Below are 22152 nucleotides of genomic sequence, written 5' to 3'. Positions count from 1 at the left end.
CCAATGCTGAGGGCCCTCTGAGGACTGATTCTGGGAAGCAGAGGCCCCAGCTCCCCTGAAGACAAGAGCCATGACCCCAGCCCCTCCCCTCCAAGCACAAAGAGCCAGGACGTGGAGAGGGTAGTTTATTGTGTAAAGAGGCTGATTGTACAGAGCAAAGATTGTAAGGACACAGGTAGGGTGAGGGAGACCCAGAGGCCAGAGCTGAAGGATGGAGGGGGGCACCCTGCCCCCTCGGGCCCCCAGTCATCCAGGCAGCGAGGATTGAACAGCTCCCTCCCCACTCTTCTTCCCCCTCCCCAATACTGGATAACAGGGAGTCAGGCTATATCCATTGACCAGGAAGAACACAGCAGGAGACCCTCAACACCCGGCCCCAAACCCCTAAAATGCATGAGGTCTCCCAGTCTGGCTTCTGCAGTCTACCAGCCCCCCAGTCTCCTTCTCAAGCAGCCTGGCCACCCCCCTTCCTCCTTCGGGCCCTGGCAGCAAGCTGGGCCTGGACGAGGTGGTTTCAGGCTAGGAGGCATGGAAGGCCCCCCCCGCCCCGCCCCTGCCCAGGTGCCTCAAGAGACAGCCCACAGCTCCCTTGTTGGGCAAGGCATGAGGGCTCAGTGACCTGGTGGCCTCTGGGGATGATAGGCAGCAGAGAAACGGGTCTTGAGGGAGAGCCAGAGTGAGGTGGGGGCTCTGGCCAGGGCCTGCAGTGCTGGAGACGGGAGGCTCCTGTGAGTCCAGCCCTCAGGGGGGGTGATCAGTACCTGGCCCCATCATCCCAGCCAGCAGGGGCCTTTAGGGCCTGCCACCCAGGACTCAGCCCCTCTGCCAGCCCCGGTTGGTTGTGGTAATTTAAAGCCTAGAGCAGTGGGTCAGGGGAGCATCAGGGGACCAGGACCCCCACCCTTCCCGGTCCCATCCCCCAGTAGGCTTCCATCCTCACACCCGCTGGATCTCAAAGAGCTTCACATCCGTGTCGTACCAGACAGGTGGGTCCACATTCCTGTGGAGGGAGTGGGCTGTCATGGGAGTGCTGGGAGACCTTGCAGAAAAGACTGGGGAGGAGCTAGAAGGTCATCCAACCCAAACCCCTTCCACCGTGATGTCCCACCCCAAGCAGTGGGTGTCTACCCTCTAGACAAGACCATCCTGGCTGACGATGTTGACATGAACCCCACTACCACGGTGGGACCCAGAGCTGAGGCCCCCCTGGGCAGACCCTCAGGGGAACGCCAGACCCACCTCAGATAGATGACCCCCCACATGTAGGTGCGGAACCACATCGCCGTGCCCGAGTTGGCCTGGTACTTGCGGATCAGGATAGGGTGGGGCACAGGGAGCAGCCCCACCAGGGTGCCATGCTGCAGGAACCTCAGGATCTCTGACTCATCTGTCAGGCCCCTGCCAGGAAGAGGGGGTGGTTTCCCATGTGCTCACATGGGAAAATCCACTCTGAAAGTCAAGGGGAGCATGGGCCCCATGCTCCCAGCCACATCCCACCCAAGCCAGGGCTTGCCCCGCCTCAGAGCCCACCTGCCACTCCTGCCCGCCACCCCCATCCCCCCACCCCCGGGCTCACTTGTCAATGCAGATCTTTTCCACCTGGGGAACCAGCACTTGGAGCAGCCTCATGATGGTCTGCAGCGGCAGCTTTGACTTCCAAGAGAGAACCTGAGGGAGAGACCGGGGTTCCTGGAGCTGGGAAAGCAGCCCCCACGGGCAATAGGATAGGCCTGACCCCTGACCCAGAACCACAGGCTCCCCAAGGCAGGAAGTGTCCCCGCTCACCACAGCAAGGGCCTGGCACAGGGCAGTGCCCACGAACAGTAACTGTTATTCATGGTAAGAGCCTCTCACTGAGCATACGCTACGCGCCAAAAACTATTCCCTTGGAGCCTCACAATGGCTTGATCGAGTAGGATGTTTGTCCCAAGGGAAGTGCAATCAGTAGTGATCACAAGACACACAGAAGGGAGTGGACAAGCGACTTGGGGAAAGAAGCTGGAAAGAAAAGCTTAGTAAGAAAGCTAGCACTGTGGGGCGGCTGAAGCTCAACCCTGCAGCAGAACTCTGGGACAGTGTAGACAGGGGAAGCCACCGGCCCAGAGCGGCCAAGGTCACCCAGCCGGAAGGAGTGACCCAGAGCCTGGTTCCCAGGCTGGTTTTTGGATTTGGACACATTCCCATCCAAGCCTTAACTGAGCTGTTCCTACGCCAGGCGCCCCTGTCTGCACCCACTCAGAGCCATCTGCCCAAACCCTCACCCATTCCGATGTTGGGTTCCACTGCCCACTGGCTGACACGTTGGACAGTCGCCGCTGCTCCCGCCATGCCTGGTCGGGCTCCTGGTCCCAGAGAAGGGATGGGAGTGAGGGGTGGAAGGAGTGAGCACAGAGTGGGGGTGGAGGGCAGAGGAGCAGCCCTTCTTCCCAGTCCCTCCCATAGTCTGGAATCCAGGAGGCAATGAGGCCTCTCTCCTGGCTCATGTTGGTGGGGGCCTCACTCCCAACAGAGGGGACAGCCCGGCCCAGCACCCTTTGCCCTGGGCCCCAGGCCCTGCCCAACACAGCCCAGCCCGACGACAGGTTTAGGGCCAGGGGCTGACTGGGCTGGTCGGGTAAAGGCCAGCTCAGCTGAGATAAGGCTGATGGATGAGGAGTCTGAAGGCCAAGGGCTTAAGCCTGGGACTAGTAAACAAGGGAGAGGTCTGTGAAAGCAGCCCCCTGGATGTCCTGGGCACAGGGCTCCTGCCCTCTGCTGCAGGTGACCCCAGCTGTGCTGGCCCAGCCCAGCCACAGAGGCCAGGGAGAAAGGGAAGTCCCAACATCACCCCACTGTGGGAGTCCCCAAAGCCCACCTCCGTGGCCGGGCTGCTATCTGCTGAGCTCTGCTGGGACGTGGGCTCCAGGGATCGCAAGGTGCCATCCTCTGACACCTGGGACTTCTCTGTCAGCTTGTCAATGCCTGGGAGTGGGGGGGTGGGGTGGGTGTGAGGACACCTGCCAAAGGGCCCCTCTGAGAAAGCATCCGCACTGGACCCCACGAGGGCCCCCTCTTCCCTCCACCCACTTCAGCATGCTATGCCTGATCCCCCCAATCCTGCCCCTACCCAGCACCAAGCTAACCCTTCTGGGCCTCCCAATACCCCCTCCCCATCCCCTCAGCTTCCCAACTCAGCCCATGCCCTCTGCCAGAGATGGGATAACATCCCAGAGACCCTGCCCATCCCCGAACCATGCTGGCACCCACACCCGCCCCTGCCACTTCCCAGGCCAGACCTGGGGTGGCCACCAGGCTGGTCTTGAGAGTGCCAGGCTCAGCGGGGGCAGCAGGGTGGGAGCCCTCCATAGAGGCGCCCTCCTGTGAGCCAGTTCGGGACAAGGGCTCAGGTGCCCGCCGACGCCTTTGCAAGGCCTTGTGGATAGCAGGGGGGTCGGTGGGCAGGTTGGCCAGCTGGTGGAAGACGCTGCGTTTTCGGATGATGGCGTAGACCAGGTTGGAGTTGCCTGTAGGGAGGGAGCATGCCACACGTCAGGGAGGCCCCCTTGCCTCTTTCTCCACCTGGGCAGGTTTCTGGGAGGGGGAGTTTAGAGGACAGGAGGGTGTCTAACCCCAGGGGTAGGAGATGGTACAGGGCACCCAAGAGAGAAGGCTAGAGAAGGGCGGCACCTGGCGGCATGTGCAGCTATGGTTACACCAGGGCGTTACATCGCTGGAGAGAAGCTTCTGGGCCGAGCTCCCCCGGTGCCGCTCCCCAGTACCTTCCAGACCCCCTCGCAACCCAGCCCACTAAGGGGCAACACTGGCAAAGTGGGGCAGGCCCAGCATGTCAGAGTCCACACCAAGCCAGCTTTTCTTTACTTTGACTGTGTCCCTGAGCCAGGCCACCAGGGAGGACAGACGACATGGCCCGTGCCCCGCGCTGACTTCCCTCGGCTCTGGGCCTTCAAGGCCCCATCCAGCAATCTGGTCCTGCCTCTGGCCACACTGTCCTGCTCCCAGTTCAACATCTCCCCCCAGGGCCTTTGCATATGTTGCACCCCCGCCACCATACAATGCTTTCTCTGCCCCACCCCACCTCCATTCATCCCTCACAGATCAGTGGAAATATTATTTATTTTGGAAATAATAGTAACTGCTAATATCTAAGTCACCAGACACTGTGCTAAATGCTTTTTGGGGGCGATTACTTAATCCTCCCAACACCCTCAGACGTGAGGACTCCACCACTGTTGGTATAACTATCTTCCAGCCGAAAACACTAACGCTCAGAGAGGTTATGTGCCCATAGTCACGGAGTTACCAAGTGGCAAGACCCTCACTACACCAGGCAGTGTGGCATTGACAACACGCATCAGGGTCCTACCTCTCTGAGCTTCCCTTTCATCAGATTTAAGGTGACTTGTCTGTCTGGGTGACCATCTGTTTAAAGCCTCTCTCTGTGTCTTAATCCCCAGGTGTGAGCTGCACGGGCAAGGAGCATTCCGCTTTGTTCTCCCCTGCGTCCCCTGCACCCAGCACTGGCTTGGGTATGTAGCAGATGCTCAATAAATACATGTTGAACAAACGGGGTTGTGGGGGGCAATGCAGAGGGTTCCGCCCTCCTTAGACGGACGGGAAGGTGTCCTTGCACACGACCCGTCCTGATTCCGCCCCTGAGGCCAGACCAGGGCTCGGGCTGCCACCTCACCATCGAACTGGTACTGGATGATGTTGTTGAAGGCCTCCAGGAGGAAGAAGACCAGGTGGTGGTTCTGGGCAGCAGAGAAGAGGAACCAGGTGGTGGAGAAGGCCTCCAGCAGGTGCAGCAGCTTATTGGCAGCCACCATGGATAAGCTCTTGAGGTAGGGGGACACTGCAGGGGAGGAGCCAGCTCACTCCTGGGCACCCCCCACCCACCCACCCAGCCATCCCTGCACACCCTCGACTTGTGCAGGACACCATGCTCCCGCTGCCAAACCCTCCCTGCCCCGTGCCTGTAACATCCCCCACAAAGCCCAGAACACCAAACCCTCAGAGGCTGAGGCCACACGGGCCATGCTGTGCAGAGCTCAGCGAGGCCATGTGGGCCCCACCCTTGTCCCTCTACCATGTGGACAGCCGAACCGTTTACTGAGCTACTCACACACAGCATCTTGCCCACTCCTCCCCACACTTCTGAAAGGGGGGGCCGGGTGCAGAGGGAACCAGCCCCATTTCAAAGACTAGGAAACTGAGACTCAGACAGGTTTATAAACTTGCCCAGAGTTCCCAGTTATAAAATGACTGGGCAGGTTTGGCTCAGGTCATGATCCTGGAGTCCCGGGATCGAGTCCCGCATCGGGCTCCCCGCTCAGCGGGGAGTCTGCTTCTCCCCCTAACCCTCCCCCCTCTCAGGTACTCTCTCTCTCTCTCTCTCTCATTCTCACTCTCTCAAATAAATAAATAAATCTTTAAAAAAAAATGACTGGGCAGGGAGACAAACTCCGGATCTTTAAGTCTTTCTGGAATATCAAACTGGGATCACAATACTCCACACATAATCAGAAACTTATTTTTTGGCAGAGCCTGAGAGAGGGAACCCGAGATGAGACATGTGTGGACGGCCTGAAGTCTCAAAGGGATCCGTGCGCTTCCTTGTCTCACGTCTCCCTCCCTGCCCAGGCTGGGGCAGAGACAGCAGCTTTCCTGCTCAAAAATGCATTCTCAGAGCCAGCTACACTTAACCAGTGCTCAGTTAAAATGTGTGAGTCGGACCCAGCAAGCAAACCAGAAGGGAAGGCAGGGTTCTGGCCCCAGAGCTCACAGCGCAGCTAGAGCTCTGTCCCACCAACTCTGGAGTCCGAACCACTCCCACCCAGGGCTGTCCTCTCCAAAAGATGGCCATGCTGAAGTCATCCTGCCTCAGCCCACGGCCACCCGCTTTGCTGGGCCCAGCACGCCAGCCAGCACGAGCCCCTCCCCTCGGAGGCAGCTGTCCCCAGTCCTCGCTGGAGGGTAGGGCACCTCCTGGCACCCTGAGACCATGCCGTCCAAACCCACGCTGTCCAATGCAGTAGCCACGAGCCACCTGTGGCCATCCAACGCTTGAAACATAGCTAGTTCTAGCTGAGATGTGCTGCATGTGTGAAACACAAGATTTTGAAGTCTGGGTGTGAAAAAGAATGTAAAATACCCAAATAATTTTTAAAGGGGGGTTATATGTTGATAAGATGGTATTTTGGATAGTGTGGATTACAGAAAATGTATTATAAAATTACTGTCACCTCTTTCTCTTTCTCTTCCTTCCTTCCTTCCTTCCCTCCTACCCTTCTTCCTTCCTTCCTTCCTTAATATGCCTCAAAAATTGACCAGTACATATGTGGCTGCCATCATATTGCTATTGGACTGGGCAGGTTTGAACCAGGGAGGCGCGGCCTATCAGCCTGTGGCCTGGCGCCACCTGGTGGTGAGCACGGGGAAGGCGGGCTCCCTGCACCCCTACCGTTGACCACGATGGTGAGCAGGCAATCGAAGAGGGGCTGCAGCCGCTGGTGACCGCTGGTGATGATCTTGTGGAATACCTGTGCCGGGAGGCAGAGGGGTGGCCATGGGGTCCCCTCCACCTCCAGACTCAGCCAAAAGGACGTCCACCATGCCCCCATGTCCTGGATGAGGGAGCCCCCTCACCACAATGAGCAGGTCTGCGTGGGTACCGGTGAAGACCGGGATGTCCATGGGCACGCGCACCGAGTAGGGCTTGTTCAGCCGCACCCCAAAGTTCCGCTCCCCACTCAGAAGCAACAGGATGAAGACTCCAATGTGCATCAGGCCCACCCGAGCTGCAGCATGGGGTACGGGAGAAGTCACCACACGGGGTAGGCACGGGAGGAAGGAGTGCAGGGCAGGGACCCATCTCAGAAGCACTGGAAGAAGCCCTTCCTGGGAGGTCAGAGACCTGAGCCTGAGCCCCTGGGGACCCGCCCCTCTACAAGGAAGCCCCCAGGATCTTACGCCCACCCCAGCCTTACAATGATCCGCTCGGGCATCATTGAGGAAGTAGAGGATGGGGACCAGGATGTCCAGCACATCACTGCTCTTGAGCACGAAGAAGAGGAATTTCTGGAGGGAGGGAATGAACAGGTGGGCAGGGTCAGAGCGGAGACACCTCTGCCCCACCCTCTCCCCATCCCGGGAGTCTCCCCAGATGCTGCCCCCATCCCTAGGCTATCCAGAGTAGCCGCTCCCCACCTCAGGGCACGCCACTGCCTGCCAGGCTGGGCCTGAGGCCAGCCCACCTTATTGAAGTCACAGAGCTTCCAGAAGAGGACCAGCAGCTCCTGGTGGAACTGGATCTTCTTGGTGGAGTTGGGCAGGTAGGTCTGGAGCAGGGGGTTGGAGAGCAGCCGGGCTATGCCCTTGAGGATGAACTGGAAGTCCTGAGTGGGAGACAGCAGGGATCTGTCCAGTCCAGCTCCCTCACAAATGCCTCCTCTCTCCCCCAGAGCCTGGTCCCACCTCTAGAGCCTGAAAGGCCCAGATTCTGTCATCAACAGCTGTCCTGAGGCAGGCCCCTCAGGAAGCTGAGTCCAGGGCAGGTCTGGAGAGAACCCCTGCCCCTTCCCCAGCCACAGGTTCCCCCGTCCCTGAGCAAGGCTGCTCCTAGCGACCCCCCACACCCACACCCTGAACCGGCCCCTGCCCATCTGGACTCCGTGTGGACGGTTGGCATCGCCCTACCCCTCCCCATCACCCTGTCACACCAGAGATGCACTCTACTATTCTCAAAGAGCTGTCACTTACTAAGTACCTGCTACAAGTAATCCTCCCAAGAAGGCGAGGAAGCACTTACTGTCCCCACGTTACAGCAGCAGAAGTCAGAGCTCTGGGAGCACAAGAACCTCCCCCAAGGTCACAAGACACACAACCTCAGGTCTGCCTGGCCTTTAAGTCCACTGTCCTTCCCCCCTCCAAAACCTGATATCAGAGCCACCTCCTCCTGGAAGACTGCCCAGTTATCCCTACCCAGGTGAGGCCATCAGCCCTTTTCTGCATCTCAAAACCCTCGAAGTCCTGCCATCATTATTTCACTTGGGGTGGCCAAGTCCACGGGGACCATGGTTCCTTCCTGGAGGGGTCAGGACTCCCCTTTACCCCATCTCATCTCGATCCCCTCGCCCCCCTGCAAGGCCGTAACCATTGTGGTGGGTGGGCACTGAGAAGCCACTGGAGCAAAAACAGTGTTCCACTCACCTCCTCACGATGGATGCGGGACAGGTAGTTCACAAACAGGTTCTCGGGTCCTGGAGGCTGCCGAGAGTGGAGCCTGGGATAAGCAGGTGGCTCCACCCCTTGCCCCTACCTTGGGCCTAGGTCGTGGCAGCAGAGCCCCCTCAGACATCCCCAGGCTCACCATGAGGTGCCCACTGGGTACCCCTTGCCCAGCTCTGCTAAAGAGAGTGCCCAGAGCCTGGCAGGGCCAGCTGCCCTCCCCGCCACTCCCATCCTTACGTCCGTGTCGTCCATGGCAGTGCCTGTGGTGGTGCCGTCCACTGTGGGGCTGGTGCTGGTGGCACTGTCATGGTCCAAGGTGACAATGAGCACCTGGGCAGCCTCCTCCACCAGGGGCTCCCGATAGTCGGAGAAGAGCAGGTGGTTGTAGGGGATCCCGTAGCCCACAGGGTCATAGGCACACACGGTGTTGAGGAGGGAGGTAAACAGGGGGAGGGCGTGTCTGCGGTAGAAGAGGAACAAGGCTGTGGAGACCGCCCGGCCAGCCTCCGTCCACCCCCCCAGGTGGCCACATGGCAGGGCCCATCAAGCCACCCCTTCACTCGACAAGTGTTTCAGCGCTAGCCCCAGGCTGGGAGCCAGAGAGCGGAACCAGGCTCATCCCTTCCTGAGGAAAAGAGACCTCTCCTTGTCCTGACCTGCATCCGGGACCCAGGCCAAGGGCAGAGGAATTTATACCAAGAGTGGGGCGGCCAGTTATGTGGGAAATCATGTTCACACCCCTTAGATTTTCCCCCAACAGCTAAAGCCTATTAAAAAAATTAAGACTATGTTTAGTGCAGTTTTAGGTTCACAGCAAAACCACGAGGAAGGAACAGAGAGATTCCCCCGTGCCCCTCCGCCCCCACCCATGCACAGCCTCCCCCGCTACTGACATCCCACAGCGGAGTGGCTCATGTGTTATCATCAACAGACCTACATGGACCCACCTCAAAGCCCATAATTTACATTAGGGTCCATTCGTGGTGCTGCACAATCTAACGACATGTCCCTCAGATCTGAGGGAAGTGGGCTTCCCCTCAGGGAGCAGAGCACGTGCTCGATCACCCAGTTCCCAGGCCACAGACTGATACCATTCAGAGATCTGTAAGACCTCAGGGTTCAAGCTCCTTATCCGACAGGCGAGGAAACTGAGACCCAGAGAGGTTACGTGAGTGGCAAAGCATGGCCACTTGCCCGATAATGCTGGTGAGAAAAAAACAAAAATCTCTGGCCAGCTTTGGACTGTGATGGGTGGAGGGGGTCACCTGGCTTGCCTTCTCTTCTGGGGGAGGAAGAAAAAAGTTGGGCAGAAGGCCAGCAAAACCTGAAGGATAAGGCATGCCATGTGGGAATGAGAGTCTGGAAGGAAGAAGGTGAGCCATGACCCTCAGGGGCGCTCTCCGGTGCTTCTTGCACAGCCTTGCGCGCAGCTGGAGCTCCCGTAGCTGCTTTACGCCCTCAGTCCCCCCATGGGACACCCCCATGGCCCAGGAGCACCCCCGTGTGGGCCAGGCTTCCCCACCCTTCAGGGTGTTCATTACGCCCTCTCCCCAGTCACTCTCTATACTGCACTACCCCATACAAGCCACTTGTAGTGGCTGAGGGCTTAAAACGTGGCTGGTCTGAATTGAGATGTGTTGTGACTGTAAACTACACAACGAGATTTTGAACACTTTGCCTGAAAAGGGAATGTAAAACATCTCAGTAATGTTGCATCTCAAATACATGTTAAATACTACTATTAGGTGTATATTGGGTTAAACGAAATATTAAAATTGATTTCACCCATTTTTTTTTTTACTTTTTTCACGTCACCACTAGAAATGTTCAACTTATGTTGACATCAGCATTGTGGTTTGCATTATATTTCTACTGGACAGCACAGCTCTGGATGGAGGACCCAGGACCCAGGCAACAAGGCCCCCCAGTGGGACATTGGATCGCGCGGGCGAAATGTGCGGCTGATAAGTTACAAGTCATCGCCACCAGGGGGAAGCACCTACCCTCAACTAAGACTCCAGGCTGGCGCGCCGCCTCTGCTCGGGGCTGCCCGGGGAAAGGAGGAGAATGGAAAGGTGGGCCAAGGGCCCCTCACCTGTTCTCTGTGGAACAGAAGAACTGCACCCACGGGTTGGTGCCACCACCGTCCGGAGCTGGGGGCAGGTACATGGCCTCAGAGAAGCACGTCAGCAGCAGCTTCAACAGCTCCATCCTTGGGGGGGCGGGTTATGGCAGGGGGTTCAGCACCTGAAGATCTCCATTCTTCTCTAGGAGGGCATGTCCACCCTGCCCCGCCCCACCCCAGCTCAAGCCCATGAAAAGAAATGACCCCATTTTATCCCTCTCAGGCTGCTGTGGGGTCACAAGTGGACAGGGTCTCCTTGAAAGACCCCACGCACAGTTCCCTCTCTGAGCTGGGGAGTGGGGGGCAGGCCTGGAGTCCAGCTAACTGTGGGCTCTGGGTCTAAGCAAAACTCACCGGTTCACGTCATGGATGTAGTTGGGCTGGGGGGAGTGAGCAAAGCCCACGCCAGCCTCCCAGATGTATTCACAGCTGTCCAGGGAGTGGACGTCCTCCGCCGAGTCCTGGAGACATGGTTTGGGAGTGGTCAGGCTTGGGGTGGCCAACCCAAGTCCCCACTGTTGTCCCTGGGAGCAGAAACCCTCATATTCTCCTAAAGACAGACCCTCAAAATGCCCCAGGTGATAATGCACAAGAGAAGAAATTAATGTTCTCAACCTCTTGAAAGCTAATTTTTCTTCTCTGGTTTTTTTTACTTGCTCAGTCCAGCTTGAGGCAAGGAGAGAGAGATAGGGAGGGAGGGGAATGGAACTGGGTGCACCTGGTGGTGCTTGGGGATTGGGGGGGCAGGGAACACTAAAGGTCGAGTCCATGGGCCCACAGGAAGTGAGCAGGCCAGACCTCCTGTGTCCAAGCCCCACACGCCCATCCACTGCCCAGGCGAGGACAATGGGTGCTTGTGCCCAGACGCCCGGATACAGGGGGCAGGGCCAGGCACCAGCTGGCTCCTCTCCAGCTGTGCCGGTCACCGGCCCCTCCCCAGACCTGCCCAGCTACAGAGCAGCCCCTCCCCCGGCGGGGTCCTGCCCAAGGGAACTTCAACCAGCCCCAGCCCAGGACCAGAGCGCTCCCCTGCCTAGGGGTGGGAGACTGGGGGGCTCTCACCACAGTGCTCCTTCGGTGGCTCTGGACAGTGAAATCTGGACAGAAGAGGAGGTCGGCAACGGCCAGCAGCAGGGACTCAGCGAGGGGCCGGGCATTCTCATCATCACCCTCTCCCTGCTCAGGATACAGCACACAGGCCGCCTCAGTGGTCGCTGGCCGAGGAGAGGGGGCCCCAGGACTTGGGGGTTGGAAGGGGTTTGGATCTGGGCCCAGGCAGGCACCCATGGGCAGAGGGATGAAGGAAGAGACCGAAGGAAAAGGAAGGAAGATTCCCAACCACCCCAAACCTCCTAAGGCGGAAGGGGGCAGGAAGAGGGGTGGGGCTGGGACCCAGGAAGAAACCTCCCCCCTGACTGGAAGGAGCCAGGCCAGGACCCGAAAACTCTAGAGCCTCGGCCCTGCTGGGAATCCCTGGGGTCCTGCCCTCAGCCAGTTGCCTAGAGATAAACCAGGGAGGGAAAGGGCAGGCAGGGAGAGTGCCCAGCAGCCCTGCCCCCATGTCTGCCTGGCAGAAGGGGCAGACATCCGTGTGGGAGATGACCCCCTGCCTCGGCAGCAACCCCCACTCCCCTTCCCCTGCACTTCCCAAACCCCACAAGAGATTTGGAGGAACGTGATGGGCCCTGAATGGGTTGTCTCCCTGTCACCACATCACCTCCCACCTCCCACCCGGCCCCACAGCCAGGCCCACAGACCCCTGCTCGCCCTGCCCCGGGCACTGTGGACCAGAAGAAGCCCCTCCAGTCAGGGTCCTCAAAGATGTAGGGCAGCACGCGGGTGAGAAGCCGGCTGCAGTTCAGGACAATCTGCTTCTCCTTCTCCGAATGGCAGCCGCTCTCGGCTCCCTGCACCAGCTTCTCCACAGCCTGTGGGGACGGGCAGAGGGGCACGCTAGACGGGTGGGGCATGGGGGCCTTGCGCTTAGGGTCAGGATGGGCACCCCAGGCTTCAGAGGGGGAGAGGCAGACAGGGCCATCCAGCCCAGGGGGGACGGGAAGTGGGTCAGAGAGCAGCCTAGAGCATCACCGGAGAGCCCAGCCCAAAGCTCACTGGCTGAGACCTCACTAAGTGACCACCTGTCAGAGCCTGTTTCCTTATCTGTAAAACGGTGACATTAACAGGACCCACCACACAGGGTGAGCTGAATGAGCTGATGTGTGGACGCCTTCACAGAAAGTGGCTGCCAGGATCCCCTCCCCGCAGAGCCCAGCCAGTGGGGAGACGTGGGTACAGCCTCGAGACTGCCCAGACCTGGACAGGGGGGACGTCGTGGGGGCCTGCTCTCTGGGTCCACAGGGCTGGGCCAGCTTCAGCCTCCCCGGGAGGGTGGGGAAGGGCTCGGCAGGGAGTGGCAGCAAGGGGCAGAGCACCTTAAGCTCACCTTGTAGCATAGAGTGGCCAGATTGGAGGGTGACTCCTCCCGCACGGCCCGGATCTCTGCTGCTGGTACCAACGCGAAGACATCCTGCACTGAGGTGGCCGTGTCTGCCCAGAACTGGTCCCAAAAGGCATCATCGGTGGCTTCCACAGGCTGGGGGGGGGTGCGGTTTGGTGTGTCCAGAGTTGTTATATAATCTCTTGCCAACAGGCCCACAGTTTGCCCAGTCTATAGACAAAGGAGCCCCAAAAGGGAAGCCATGGCCCCCCTATTCCATCTCTGCTGGTGCCCAGGGGCCCTCCCATGGGAGGAGGGGAGAGGGAGAACATCCTTCAGCCATTGTGAGCCTCTGCTGGTACAGGCAGGCTGGAGACACTTGGCACAGATGTCAGAGGTCAGTCAACCACTGAGTTCGGCAGCCAAAGCCTAACTCAGTCCCCGAGGGACAGGGTAACTCACCGTCCTCCTCTGGTTGGGCCTCCCTACCTGGGGACCTCCCCAGACCATGCTGCTAGGTCAAGTGCTGGGGGCCAGACCCAGACTGTGCCCCTCCCCAAAGGAAGAAGACAGGGGATATGTGCTCATTTCACCTAAGCCCAGCCTCACTGTCCCCACCTCACCCCAGCTTCTACCCTCTTCCTGCACACCCAACAGATGCCAAGTCTAAAGAAAAGAAGCCAACCTCCACGGTTCTCTGTCTGCACCCGCTCCTCCCAGTACCCACTGCTAGTGTCGCTGTTCAGGCCACTCTTGCCAGGGCCCCACCTCCAAGTTTACGTCCTCAACCCTGCCTGCACACCGCCTCCAGCCCATGTTCAAGGCACAGCACCAAAGGCACTGTTCCCTCTACAAAGACCTTTGGGGGTCCCTGCTGCCTGCAGGATTGGGCCAGACCATCAGCCAAGATCTTACCTAACATACCTACATGCATGCACACGTGTGCGCACACGTATGCACACATACACACTGCCCGTGGGCGCGCACACACCTGTATTTGCTATCCCTACAACACAACACTGTCACATGCAGTGTTCGGCATGCCCTCTTCCCCGCGTGCCCACCCTTCTAATCCCAAAGTCCCACCAGTCCTATGGAGGCCATACGCTGTAAGCACACTTGTGCCTTTTGAATCCTGTGGGCAGTCGCATAGGGAACCAATCTGAATCGTAAGCTCCACTTCTAGAAATCCTTCCTAAGGAAATGATCAGAGATGTGCACATATAAGGAGGTTCGCTGATGTGTTATCATTGATAATAGCGAGAAGTTGGAATGAACCTAAATAACCAACAAGCAGGAAACACTCAAAAAGGAAGGCCCTTTTGAGTGCCTGGGTGGCTCAGCTGGTTAAGCGACTGCCTTCGGCTCAGGTCATGATCCTGGAGTCCCGGGATCGAGACCCGCATCGGGCTCCCTGCCCGGCAGGGAGTCTGCTTCTCCCTCTGACCCTCCCCCCTCTCATGTGCTTTCTCTCTCTCATTCTCTCTTTCTCTCTCAAATAAATAAATAAAATCTTTTAAAAAAAAAAAGTTAAGGCCCTTCCGTAGAATAGAACCAACCACCAGGGCCATGTTGCCAAAGACTATTAATGAATGAAAAACGCTCATGGTACAACCCTGTGTGAAAAAGATAAGATATAACACTAACTACAGGATGGTCACACTCTTTGCTAAATTATATAATAAAAACCTAGACGAAAATGATAGAATGCTCATAGCGATTCTCTCTCTGGATGGTTATTTTTTTACTTATATTTTTCTGCAAGCATGCATATTTACTATTTTTTCCTTTTGAATAGTTGCCTGCTGAGAGGCCAGGGTGCCCAAGGCACTCTTCCAAACAGCAGCTCCTGCAAGAGACCCCAGTTGCTCCACCATCCTGGCCTCCTCCCTTCCCTGAAAGGGTCGATACAGGCCCCGCTACCACACAAATCCACACACAGTGTGCTTGACTCTGACCATCAGAAAAAAATATATACATCTCGTTTAAAAATAACTCTGTTCTGGGGCGCCTGGGTGGCTCAGTCGGTTAAGCGTCTGCCTTCGGCTCAGGTCATGATCCCAGGGTCCCGGCATCGAGCCCCGCATCGAACCCCGCATCGGGCTCCTTGCTCAGCGGGAAGCCTGCTTCTCCCTCTCCCTCTGCCTGCCGTTCCCCCAGCTTGTGCTCTCTCACTCTCTCTCTGTCAAATAAATAAATAAAATCTTTTAAAAAATAATAACTCTGTTCACTGAAGCCCCTTCTTCCCAGAATTCTCCCAGAGCTCTGGACCGACAGGTTTGCGCCCACCTTGGAACCCTGTCCCTCACCCTCAGTCACCCATCATTGGCCCTGACTCCAGGGGTCTCAATGCACTTGCCTCGAGGTCCCATGAGCCCACCGGCCCTTCTTCCCTGACCCTGCAGTCGGGGCAGATGGCAGATGCTCAGCCAATATTTGTTCAGGGAAAGGTTGTCATTCGTCCTAGAGATCCCTTCAACCCAGTCACAGGGCATGCCTGAGCACCAGTGGGGCTGTACAAACTCAGGGCTGGGTTTGAAAGTGTCGCCGAAGTCCGGGTGTAACCTCGCCCACTCCGCAAGCAATGCCCCCCCTTCAAGCTACAGGGCAGCAAGTGGCCGTGGCCCCCAGGACAGGCCTGGTACCAGGGCCTGCTCGGCCCCAGAACTGGTAGAGCAAGTTGCTAGGGGAGAAGAACAAAGGCCAAAGGAGGGGCCTAGGGCTAGGGTTTTCTAGCCTCAACCAAGGCAGCCCTCTGACAGTCCCTGGGGTCAAGGGGCACCACCCGCCAGTGTGGGGGGCCAGGGCTGGTGTGGGGAAGGACATCCTAGAAAACCTGTGAGCGCCTCCGGAAAGTTCCCCGTCTCTGACACTTTCCCCCCCTTTCCCGGTAGCCACTACCCCCTTAAAGGGGCAGAAACTCATCTGAGCACCAGTGGACTTGGCCTCTGGCTTAGTTCATCAGGCAAGTGTCACCTGGGGACTGAATTCCAAACGAGGGGAGAGACTTAAAAGGAGAATTAGGAGGCCCCCAGCTAGCCCAGCCGAGAAGCAGGCTGAGTCCCAGCCCTCCAGCTCCCACTGTGGCCTGGGCGCTTCAGCTTGGTGCCCATCACCTGGCTATACCAGGCTGGCCTGATGCTCCAAGGTGTTGGCTGGGGTCACTGGAGCCCCTCGGGTTTCTGAGGGGAGAAACACGGCTCAACTCCTGTCCCAGTTCCCCGAGCTGGGCCCCACACAACCCAAGGAAGCTTCTAAAATCCAAGCCAGTTTGTTTGAAAAGAGTATTTTTGCCACAGACGGGAAGGCCCATGCTGCCAGGGCATAGGGACTGAGCCACCCTGGTGGGAAAACAGATATTCTTACCCCACCTTTGCTAGCACCTGCTCAGGCCAGACCCCCCACCAGCTTGGGAGCCCAGCTGCAACATCTGAACTTTCTGAGGGTTGAGGGGGAGCAAAGGACCATAAGTGCTCTAGCCTGCTAAGGGTGACCTGTTCGGGAGGACGGTGTCTCCACAGCATTCACACGCACATACATGTGCACACATGTACACATGGACCCACCAGGTCTCCCCCTGCCTATGGCAGAGAGTCTCCAAAAAGGCAGATCTAAGAGAGGGTCCCACCCACCCCAGGAAAGGTCCGGGTAACACAGCCAAAACTACTAAGCCTCAGGACCAGGGTCAGGCCTAGCCCAGGGCAGGAAGAAAACAGGATGCAGGACAGGAAGGCAGGGAAGGCGCAGTGGCGAAAGCCCAGCAGCGGCAGCTCACACCCAGGCCATAGGAAAAGGTTCTGGGTCGGCTTGTGTACTGCCCAGAACAAACATCTGTGTTCGTGGCAGAGCCTCTAAGGGTCTGAGACTGGAGGACACCCTGTGGACAGTTCGCCTGAATCTCCTTGGAGACACTGAGTGGCAAGGTCTGGAACGACCATCTGGGATCTGGTCTTCACTCCTCTGCTGCCCAAGCCAGGTCACTACACAGGACAGGAGGTTTTGGGGTCTTTCCCTCCAGCCAGCCCAGGTCCCTTCCCACTATAGGGCCCCTGTGGTCTCTGGAGGGAGATCCAGCCTGGTATCTGGTTCCAGTGTTGACCCAAGCCAACTCCCTGTCCTCAGCTGGGAAACGGAACAGCACCATCTCAGTCAGCTCCATAACAGGGCTGCAGCCAGGGAAAGCTGGAGACACACCGTATTTTGGGGAGAGGGCCAGCGCAGGTAGGAATCTAGTCCACCCAGATCCTTTGGGACCCGACTGAGCTCGTCCTGCTGGCCTGGCAAAGGACCCTGCCAGCTGAGCCAACAGCCCATAGTTCATTCCTCCAACAACGTGTTTCCTTCCCCAGGTAGGTAAACATGGGAGCCTCCCTCCTGCCTCTCCCTGTGGCCCCACATTGAGGGGCTGGCCCACCTGCTGCCCACAGACCTAGAAGCCCCATCCCAAAAAAGCCAAGTACTAGAACTAACCAGGAGCCATTAGGGAGGTGGCAAGAAGCAAAGTCTGGTTTCTATCAAATGCCTCTTAGCTGGGACTAGACTCTCCAGAGGCCCTGGGCATTTGCCAGGCACCTGACCTTTCTCTTGTGGGAACGAGAGAGTGTAGGACCAGAGGTCTGGCCTCTGGAGCTGTGATCACCTGGCTGTGGGAGGACGGATCCCTCAATCCCACTCTAACTGCCAAGAGCAAGAGAGAGCCCTGGGGGTAAGGGTAAGAGGAAAGTCCCAGATGGTAGCAGGTCCTGACTCCCTTGAAAGTGGGGGACCTGGGGAGTCAGGGCTGGGCATCTCTATGGCCAGAGCAGCCTGGTTCTGGGGTAAGGACAGAAGGGGTAGGCAGGGAAGGAGCTGGGTCCTGTGTGTTGGGGGCAAGAAGGTGGCCTCTGTGCCACTTGTGAACTCAGGGGGAGTGTACTGGTTGAAAGACACCCCCAGGCCCCACATCAGCCATTCAAAGACAACCTGGAGGGTTCTCAGCCCTGACTCAGGGAACAGAGGGTACCTGAAAACACAGCCATCCCCACTGCCGGGCCTCAGAGGAGGAGCCCCATAGAGTGGTGGTCCCCAGCTGGGAAATGACTCCACGGGCCTGGGAACAGGTCCCTTTGCTAGGCTGCAGCGCTGCTCGCCACTCTTTGCATGTTCTCAGGAAGACCTGGGCCTTCCCTGGCTGTGGGCATCGACCTGGGCCCAGCGAGGCCGCTGCCACCGCGCACCAGCTGTTTCCCCGACCCGGTAGGCGCCGGCCCGGCTTTGTTTGCATTGAATCAGCCGGGTCTGTGCGTCCAGGAATCGCGGGCACCGAGGGGCAGGGAGGGGAGCAAGGAGGCGGATGGGTGGGTGGGGGCGGGAGTGGGGGTGAAGCTGAAGATGCGGGGCTGGAGGGGCTGGAGCGGGGGGGGGAGAGGTGGGGGGAGGCGGCGGGACAGGTGGCGGACAGCGGCGATGCTGGCTCAGGGAGTAGGCACACGTCAGCCTAAGGTGGCAGCAGCGGCTGCGGGTAGAGGGATATTCCCGGGAGAGGAGGCTGGGGGTGAGGGGCTAGGGTTAGGGGATGAAGCCCTGGGGTACAGGACAACGGGTCCCGCTCCGGCCCTGGCTTCAGCGTCACCTTGCAGGCCAGTCGGTCCCCCATCTCCTCACGAGCCAAGTTCGCGCAGCCCCCCCGCCCCGCCGCCGGCCCTGCCCAGCCCCCAGCCCGGCAGGTGGGTGGGGAGGCCGGGGCCCCAGTCGCACCTGCGTCTTGGTGGTGAGCTGGATCACCGCCTTTCGGAAATTCAGCTTAGAGTCGGCCGACCCCATAGCGCTTGAGCCCGCTCTGGCCGGGCTCCGGCCCCGACTCCCGCCCCGGCCCCGGCTCGGGATCCAGCTCCAGCTCCGCGGCCCCCGCTGCTCTCGCAGAAGAGGAGCCGCGGACCCCGCCTGCCGGCCAGGCGTCGGCCCCGCCCCCGCTGGGCTCCGCCCTCACGTGGCTCCGCCCCCGCACCTGCCGCGCCCCGCACCGCCCACTCCAGGCGCTGGGAGTCGGCCCCTGGGATCCGCTACGGCAGCAAGCCGGGCGTCCTTCTCAGCCCAACCGCGTGCCTCCGCGCCCTCTCTTCTGCGTCGGAGTGCTGTCCCCGTTACATCTCTCCCATTTCCACTCAGCCCCCAGGGCCCGCAACCCTCCCAGCCTCCCGTTCCCCGCCCCCATCCCCACCATTGGTCCCCACGCCACTCTGGGCCCACACTTTCTCAGCCAGCCCTCTCCCTCAGAGTTTCTTCCTTGTCAATCCCTGTCCTCCCGGTTCCTTTTTTTTTCCCCCTGAGCATCTGCTTTCTTGGTTCCCTTTTATTGACCTGTCAAACCCACATCACCAGACAGCCCCGCTGTTTTTTTCCAGCCACAAGCCCCAGGCTCCAGGAAAGCAGCTCCCTGTGGTCCGATGAGAGTGGGAGGTCCCTCTGGGTCCCACAACTCCTTTCTGGCCAACTACCTTCCCTGAGAATCCGTTTAAGTCCATCTATTTCAACAAATGTGTTGCAGGACTGATATTTACTAACACTGTGTTAAGGACAGGGGCCTAGGGGTCTTAAGTCACAAGGCCTGCCCTTGATGAGCCATTAGTTTGGGAAAGAAACAAGGAAAGAATTAACCGTGTTTCAGCTGAGTAAGTCTTTATAGAAGGAAATTAATAGTAATGATGATGATATGAGGACAATATCTCTAGCCCAACAAAAATCTACCTCTGAGGTAAGTACTATCCCATTTTACAGCAGGGGAAACGGAAGTTCAAGGCAGTTACGTTACTTGCCCAGAGTCACACAACTACTAAAGAACAAAACCAAAAAGGCAAATCCAACTCTGGCTCCAAAAGCCGCTGCACTTTCACGATATCATCTTGCATACTATGTCTGGAAGCTTCTGGCAATCCTAGACACTTCAAAAGAAAGTGGCATTTAGCTTAAATAGGAAATCCACAGGTGAAAAGTGAGGGATGCACCATCTCTCCAGTGAAAGGGTGGTAGGAAGGCAGGGTAGGACAGGCATGGAGACAGGGAACAGGGGGGCAGGGATGTTGCCCTGTCACTGAAGGAGTAGACTACACAGGATAGTTCTGTCCTTGCTCCGGAGGTGGGTTTTCCCTGCCCTGGATGAAATCCTGGGCAGGCTTCATGGCTTTTCTAATCGCTCCAAAAAAACGAATAATGTCTTTATTTGGCATTAAAAAATAATAATAAAATCCAGTCCCCTCTACAAATCGCCCAACCTAAGTCCAGGCCAGAGAGACACTAAAAATTCAGAATTTTAGTCATCAGGGAAATGCAAATTGAAACCATAATGTGATAATTATTACATACCTATTAGAATGGGTTAAAAAAAAACGCAACAATACCAAATACTGGTGAGGATGGGGAGCATTTATATTTTCTTATAAAGTTAAATATACAATTCCCACATATCTCAATAATCCCAGTCATGGTATTTATCCAGGAAAAATGAAGGCATCTAACCATACAAAAAGCCTATGTAATGCTTATGGCAATTTCATTTGTAATCACCAAAGTGTGGAAACTACCCAAATGTCCATCATCTAGTGAATAAACAGATTGGGGTTCACCCATACAATGGGACTAGTATTTAGTGACAAAAAAGAACAAGCTACTGATACAAGCAGCAACAATGTGGATGAATCTCAAAAGCACAGTGCCAGACACAGAAGGCAGCATACTGTATTATATCATTTATGTGACATTCTGGAAAAGACAAAACAGTAGAACAGAAAACAAGTGGTGGCCTTGGGCTGGGGGTAGGATGAGAGACTGACTATGAAAAGTTATGAGGAAACTTTTTGGGGTGATAAAAACAGTCTTTGCTATGATTGTGGTGGTGGTTTCATGACTGTATCATGTTTTGTTTTGTGGTTTTTTTAAGATTTTTATCTATTTATTTGACAGAGAGACACAGCGAGAGAGGGAACACAAGCAGGGGGAGTGGGAGAGGGAGAAGCAGGCCTCCCACTGAGCAGGGGGCCCGATGCGGGGCTCGATGCGGGGCTCGATGCGGGGCTCGATCCCAGGACCCTGGGATCATGACCTGAGCCAAAGGCAGATGCTTAACGACTGAGCCACCCAGGCGCCCCATGACTATATCATGTTTGTTGAAATTCATATAACTATACACCTAAGAGGGGTGAATTTTATGGTATGCAAACTATACCTCAATAATTTTGCCTTTAAAAGGACAAAAACCAAGAGCAGGTGCTAACTGGTCATTTCGAGAGAGTAATTGTGAGCCCTTTGGCCTGCGCAGCACTCAGAGCCATTTCAGGGATTTGCAACCAGGAACTCCAAGTGGCACCGAGATATTACTGGTCATCCATGGACCTTGCTCTTCCCATCAGCTTTCATGGGATGGATTTAAATGAGTCCATTTATCTTCATCCAACCTCAGAAGGTCTTCTCCCATTCACTGGGCATTATGCTCCTCAGGAAGTCTTAGCGTCCATCTCCAGGAAATCTTACAAGGTCCCTGGGCACTCTTGCCCCCATAGGATGGGAAAAATATTAATATCGTCTTAAGGAATGTGACTGCTAATACATCTAGGAAATGGAAAAATACCCGTTTATCCCCACCACCTGTTTATTGTCTCCAAGTGAAACTTAACATCCTCCCTGATCCCACCAACGATTGTTTTTTAAATGCTGCTGGTTATTGTTTAGTGCTTACTGAAGTGTATACAGGGAAGATGGCCTAATGACTGGACTTTGCTCTAAAATACTGCAGCAAAGGGGAGCCTGGGTGGCTCAGTTGGTTAAGTGTCTGCCTTCAGCTCAGGTCATGATCCCAGGGTCCTGGGATTGAGCCCTACATCGGGCGCTTCAGGCTCCCTGCTCCTCAGCAAGCCTGCTTCTCCCTCTCCCACTCCCCCTGCTTGTGTTCCTTCTCTTGCTGTGTCTCTCTCTATCAAATAAATAAATAAGTAAATAAATAATCTTAAAAAAATAAAAAATAAAATACTATAACAAAGAAAACAAGACAAAGAACACAAGCAAGATGAGGCAGATGTGACAGAATCTTGGTCATTGTCAAATCTGGGTTGAGCATGTGGAGATTCATTGTACTGTGTGCTCCTAATTTTGTGTGTGTGCTTGAAAACTTATATCGTTAAAATTTTTGAGGAAAAAGACTGATTTATATAGGAAAAATAGTAGTAAAACAGAGCTTTTGAACGTTTAAAGAAATTAATTATCCTTATTAATTTGGAGATTCCCTAGTAGGTTCTTAGCTATGATTTCCTATGTGGAAACTATGGTATGTCCTCCTTTTATGCCCAGTGTAAAGGAACAGTCCCTGTCTGTGGTTCCTAGAGCCCCTTAT

The 22152-nt window shown here is 56.6% G+C and overlaps 1 protein-coding gene across 4 annotated transcripts; it reads right to left on the bottom strand.

Moving 5' to 3' along the window:
* Positions 1 to 936: 936 nt before the first annotated feature.
* On the bottom strand, positions 937 to 18609 carry HID1 (HID1 domain containing). 4 transcript variants are annotated; one of them, XM_088028153.1, is made up of 19 exons: positions 18528 to 18609; positions 12798 to 12947; positions 12096 to 12282; positions 11417 to 11568; positions 10709 to 10815; positions 10325 to 10441; positions 8467 to 8689; positions 8209 to 8265; positions 7254 to 7394; positions 6987 to 7077; positions 6646 to 6797; positions 6461 to 6539; positions 4688 to 4852; positions 3276 to 3503; positions 2855 to 2961; positions 2262 to 2342; positions 1577 to 1668; positions 1240 to 1398; positions 937 to 1000 (listed from the first exon to the last, which is right to left on the bottom strand). In XM_088028153.1, the coding sequence occupies exons 1-19, from the start codon at positions 18591 to 18593 to the stop codon at positions 937 to 939; spliced, it is 2418 nt and encodes an 805-aa protein (XP_087884279.1). In that variant the 5' UTR covers positions 18594 to 18609. The 4 variants fall into 4 exon arrangements, with proteins under 4 accessions (XP_087884279.1, XP_027968581.1, XP_027968580.1 ...); XM_028112780.2 differs by having other exon boundaries at positions 11417 to 11533; positions 12112 to 12282; XM_028112779.2 differs by having other exon boundaries at positions 11417 to 11530; positions 12112 to 12282.
* Positions 18610 to 22152: the final 3543 nt, after the last annotated feature.

Source organism: Eumetopias jubatus, unplaced genomic scaffold, assembly GCF_037043125.1.
Source record: "Eumetopias jubatus isolate StellerSeaLion01/CBP00866 unplaced genomic scaffold, mEumJub1_p1.0 scaffold_10, whole genome shotgun sequence".
Classification (NCBI taxonomy): Eukaryota; Metazoa; Chordata; class Mammalia; order Carnivora; family Otariidae; genus Eumetopias; species Eumetopias jubatus.
Note: the sequence above shows the minus strand (reverse complement) of the source record. Positions and strands in the feature narration are given on the sequence as shown.

What these genes read in the sequence shown, in the direction of transcription:
- HID1 (XM_088028153.1), bottom strand. Translation starts at nt 18,593, where the DNA reads ATGGGGTCGGCCGACTCTAAGCTGAATTTCCGAAAGGCGGTGATCCAG. An exon ending in AGCTCACCACCAAGACGCAG is followed by an intron (nt 12,948 to 18,527) that starts GTGCGACTGGGG and finishes ACCCCCCCCCAG; the next exon opens with CCTGTGGAAGCCACCGATGA. An exon ending in GGAACCCAACATCGGAATGG is followed by an intron (nt 1,669 to 2,261) that starts GTGAGGGTTTGG and finishes TCTCTCCCTCAG; the next exon opens with GTTCTCTCTTGGAAGTCAAA.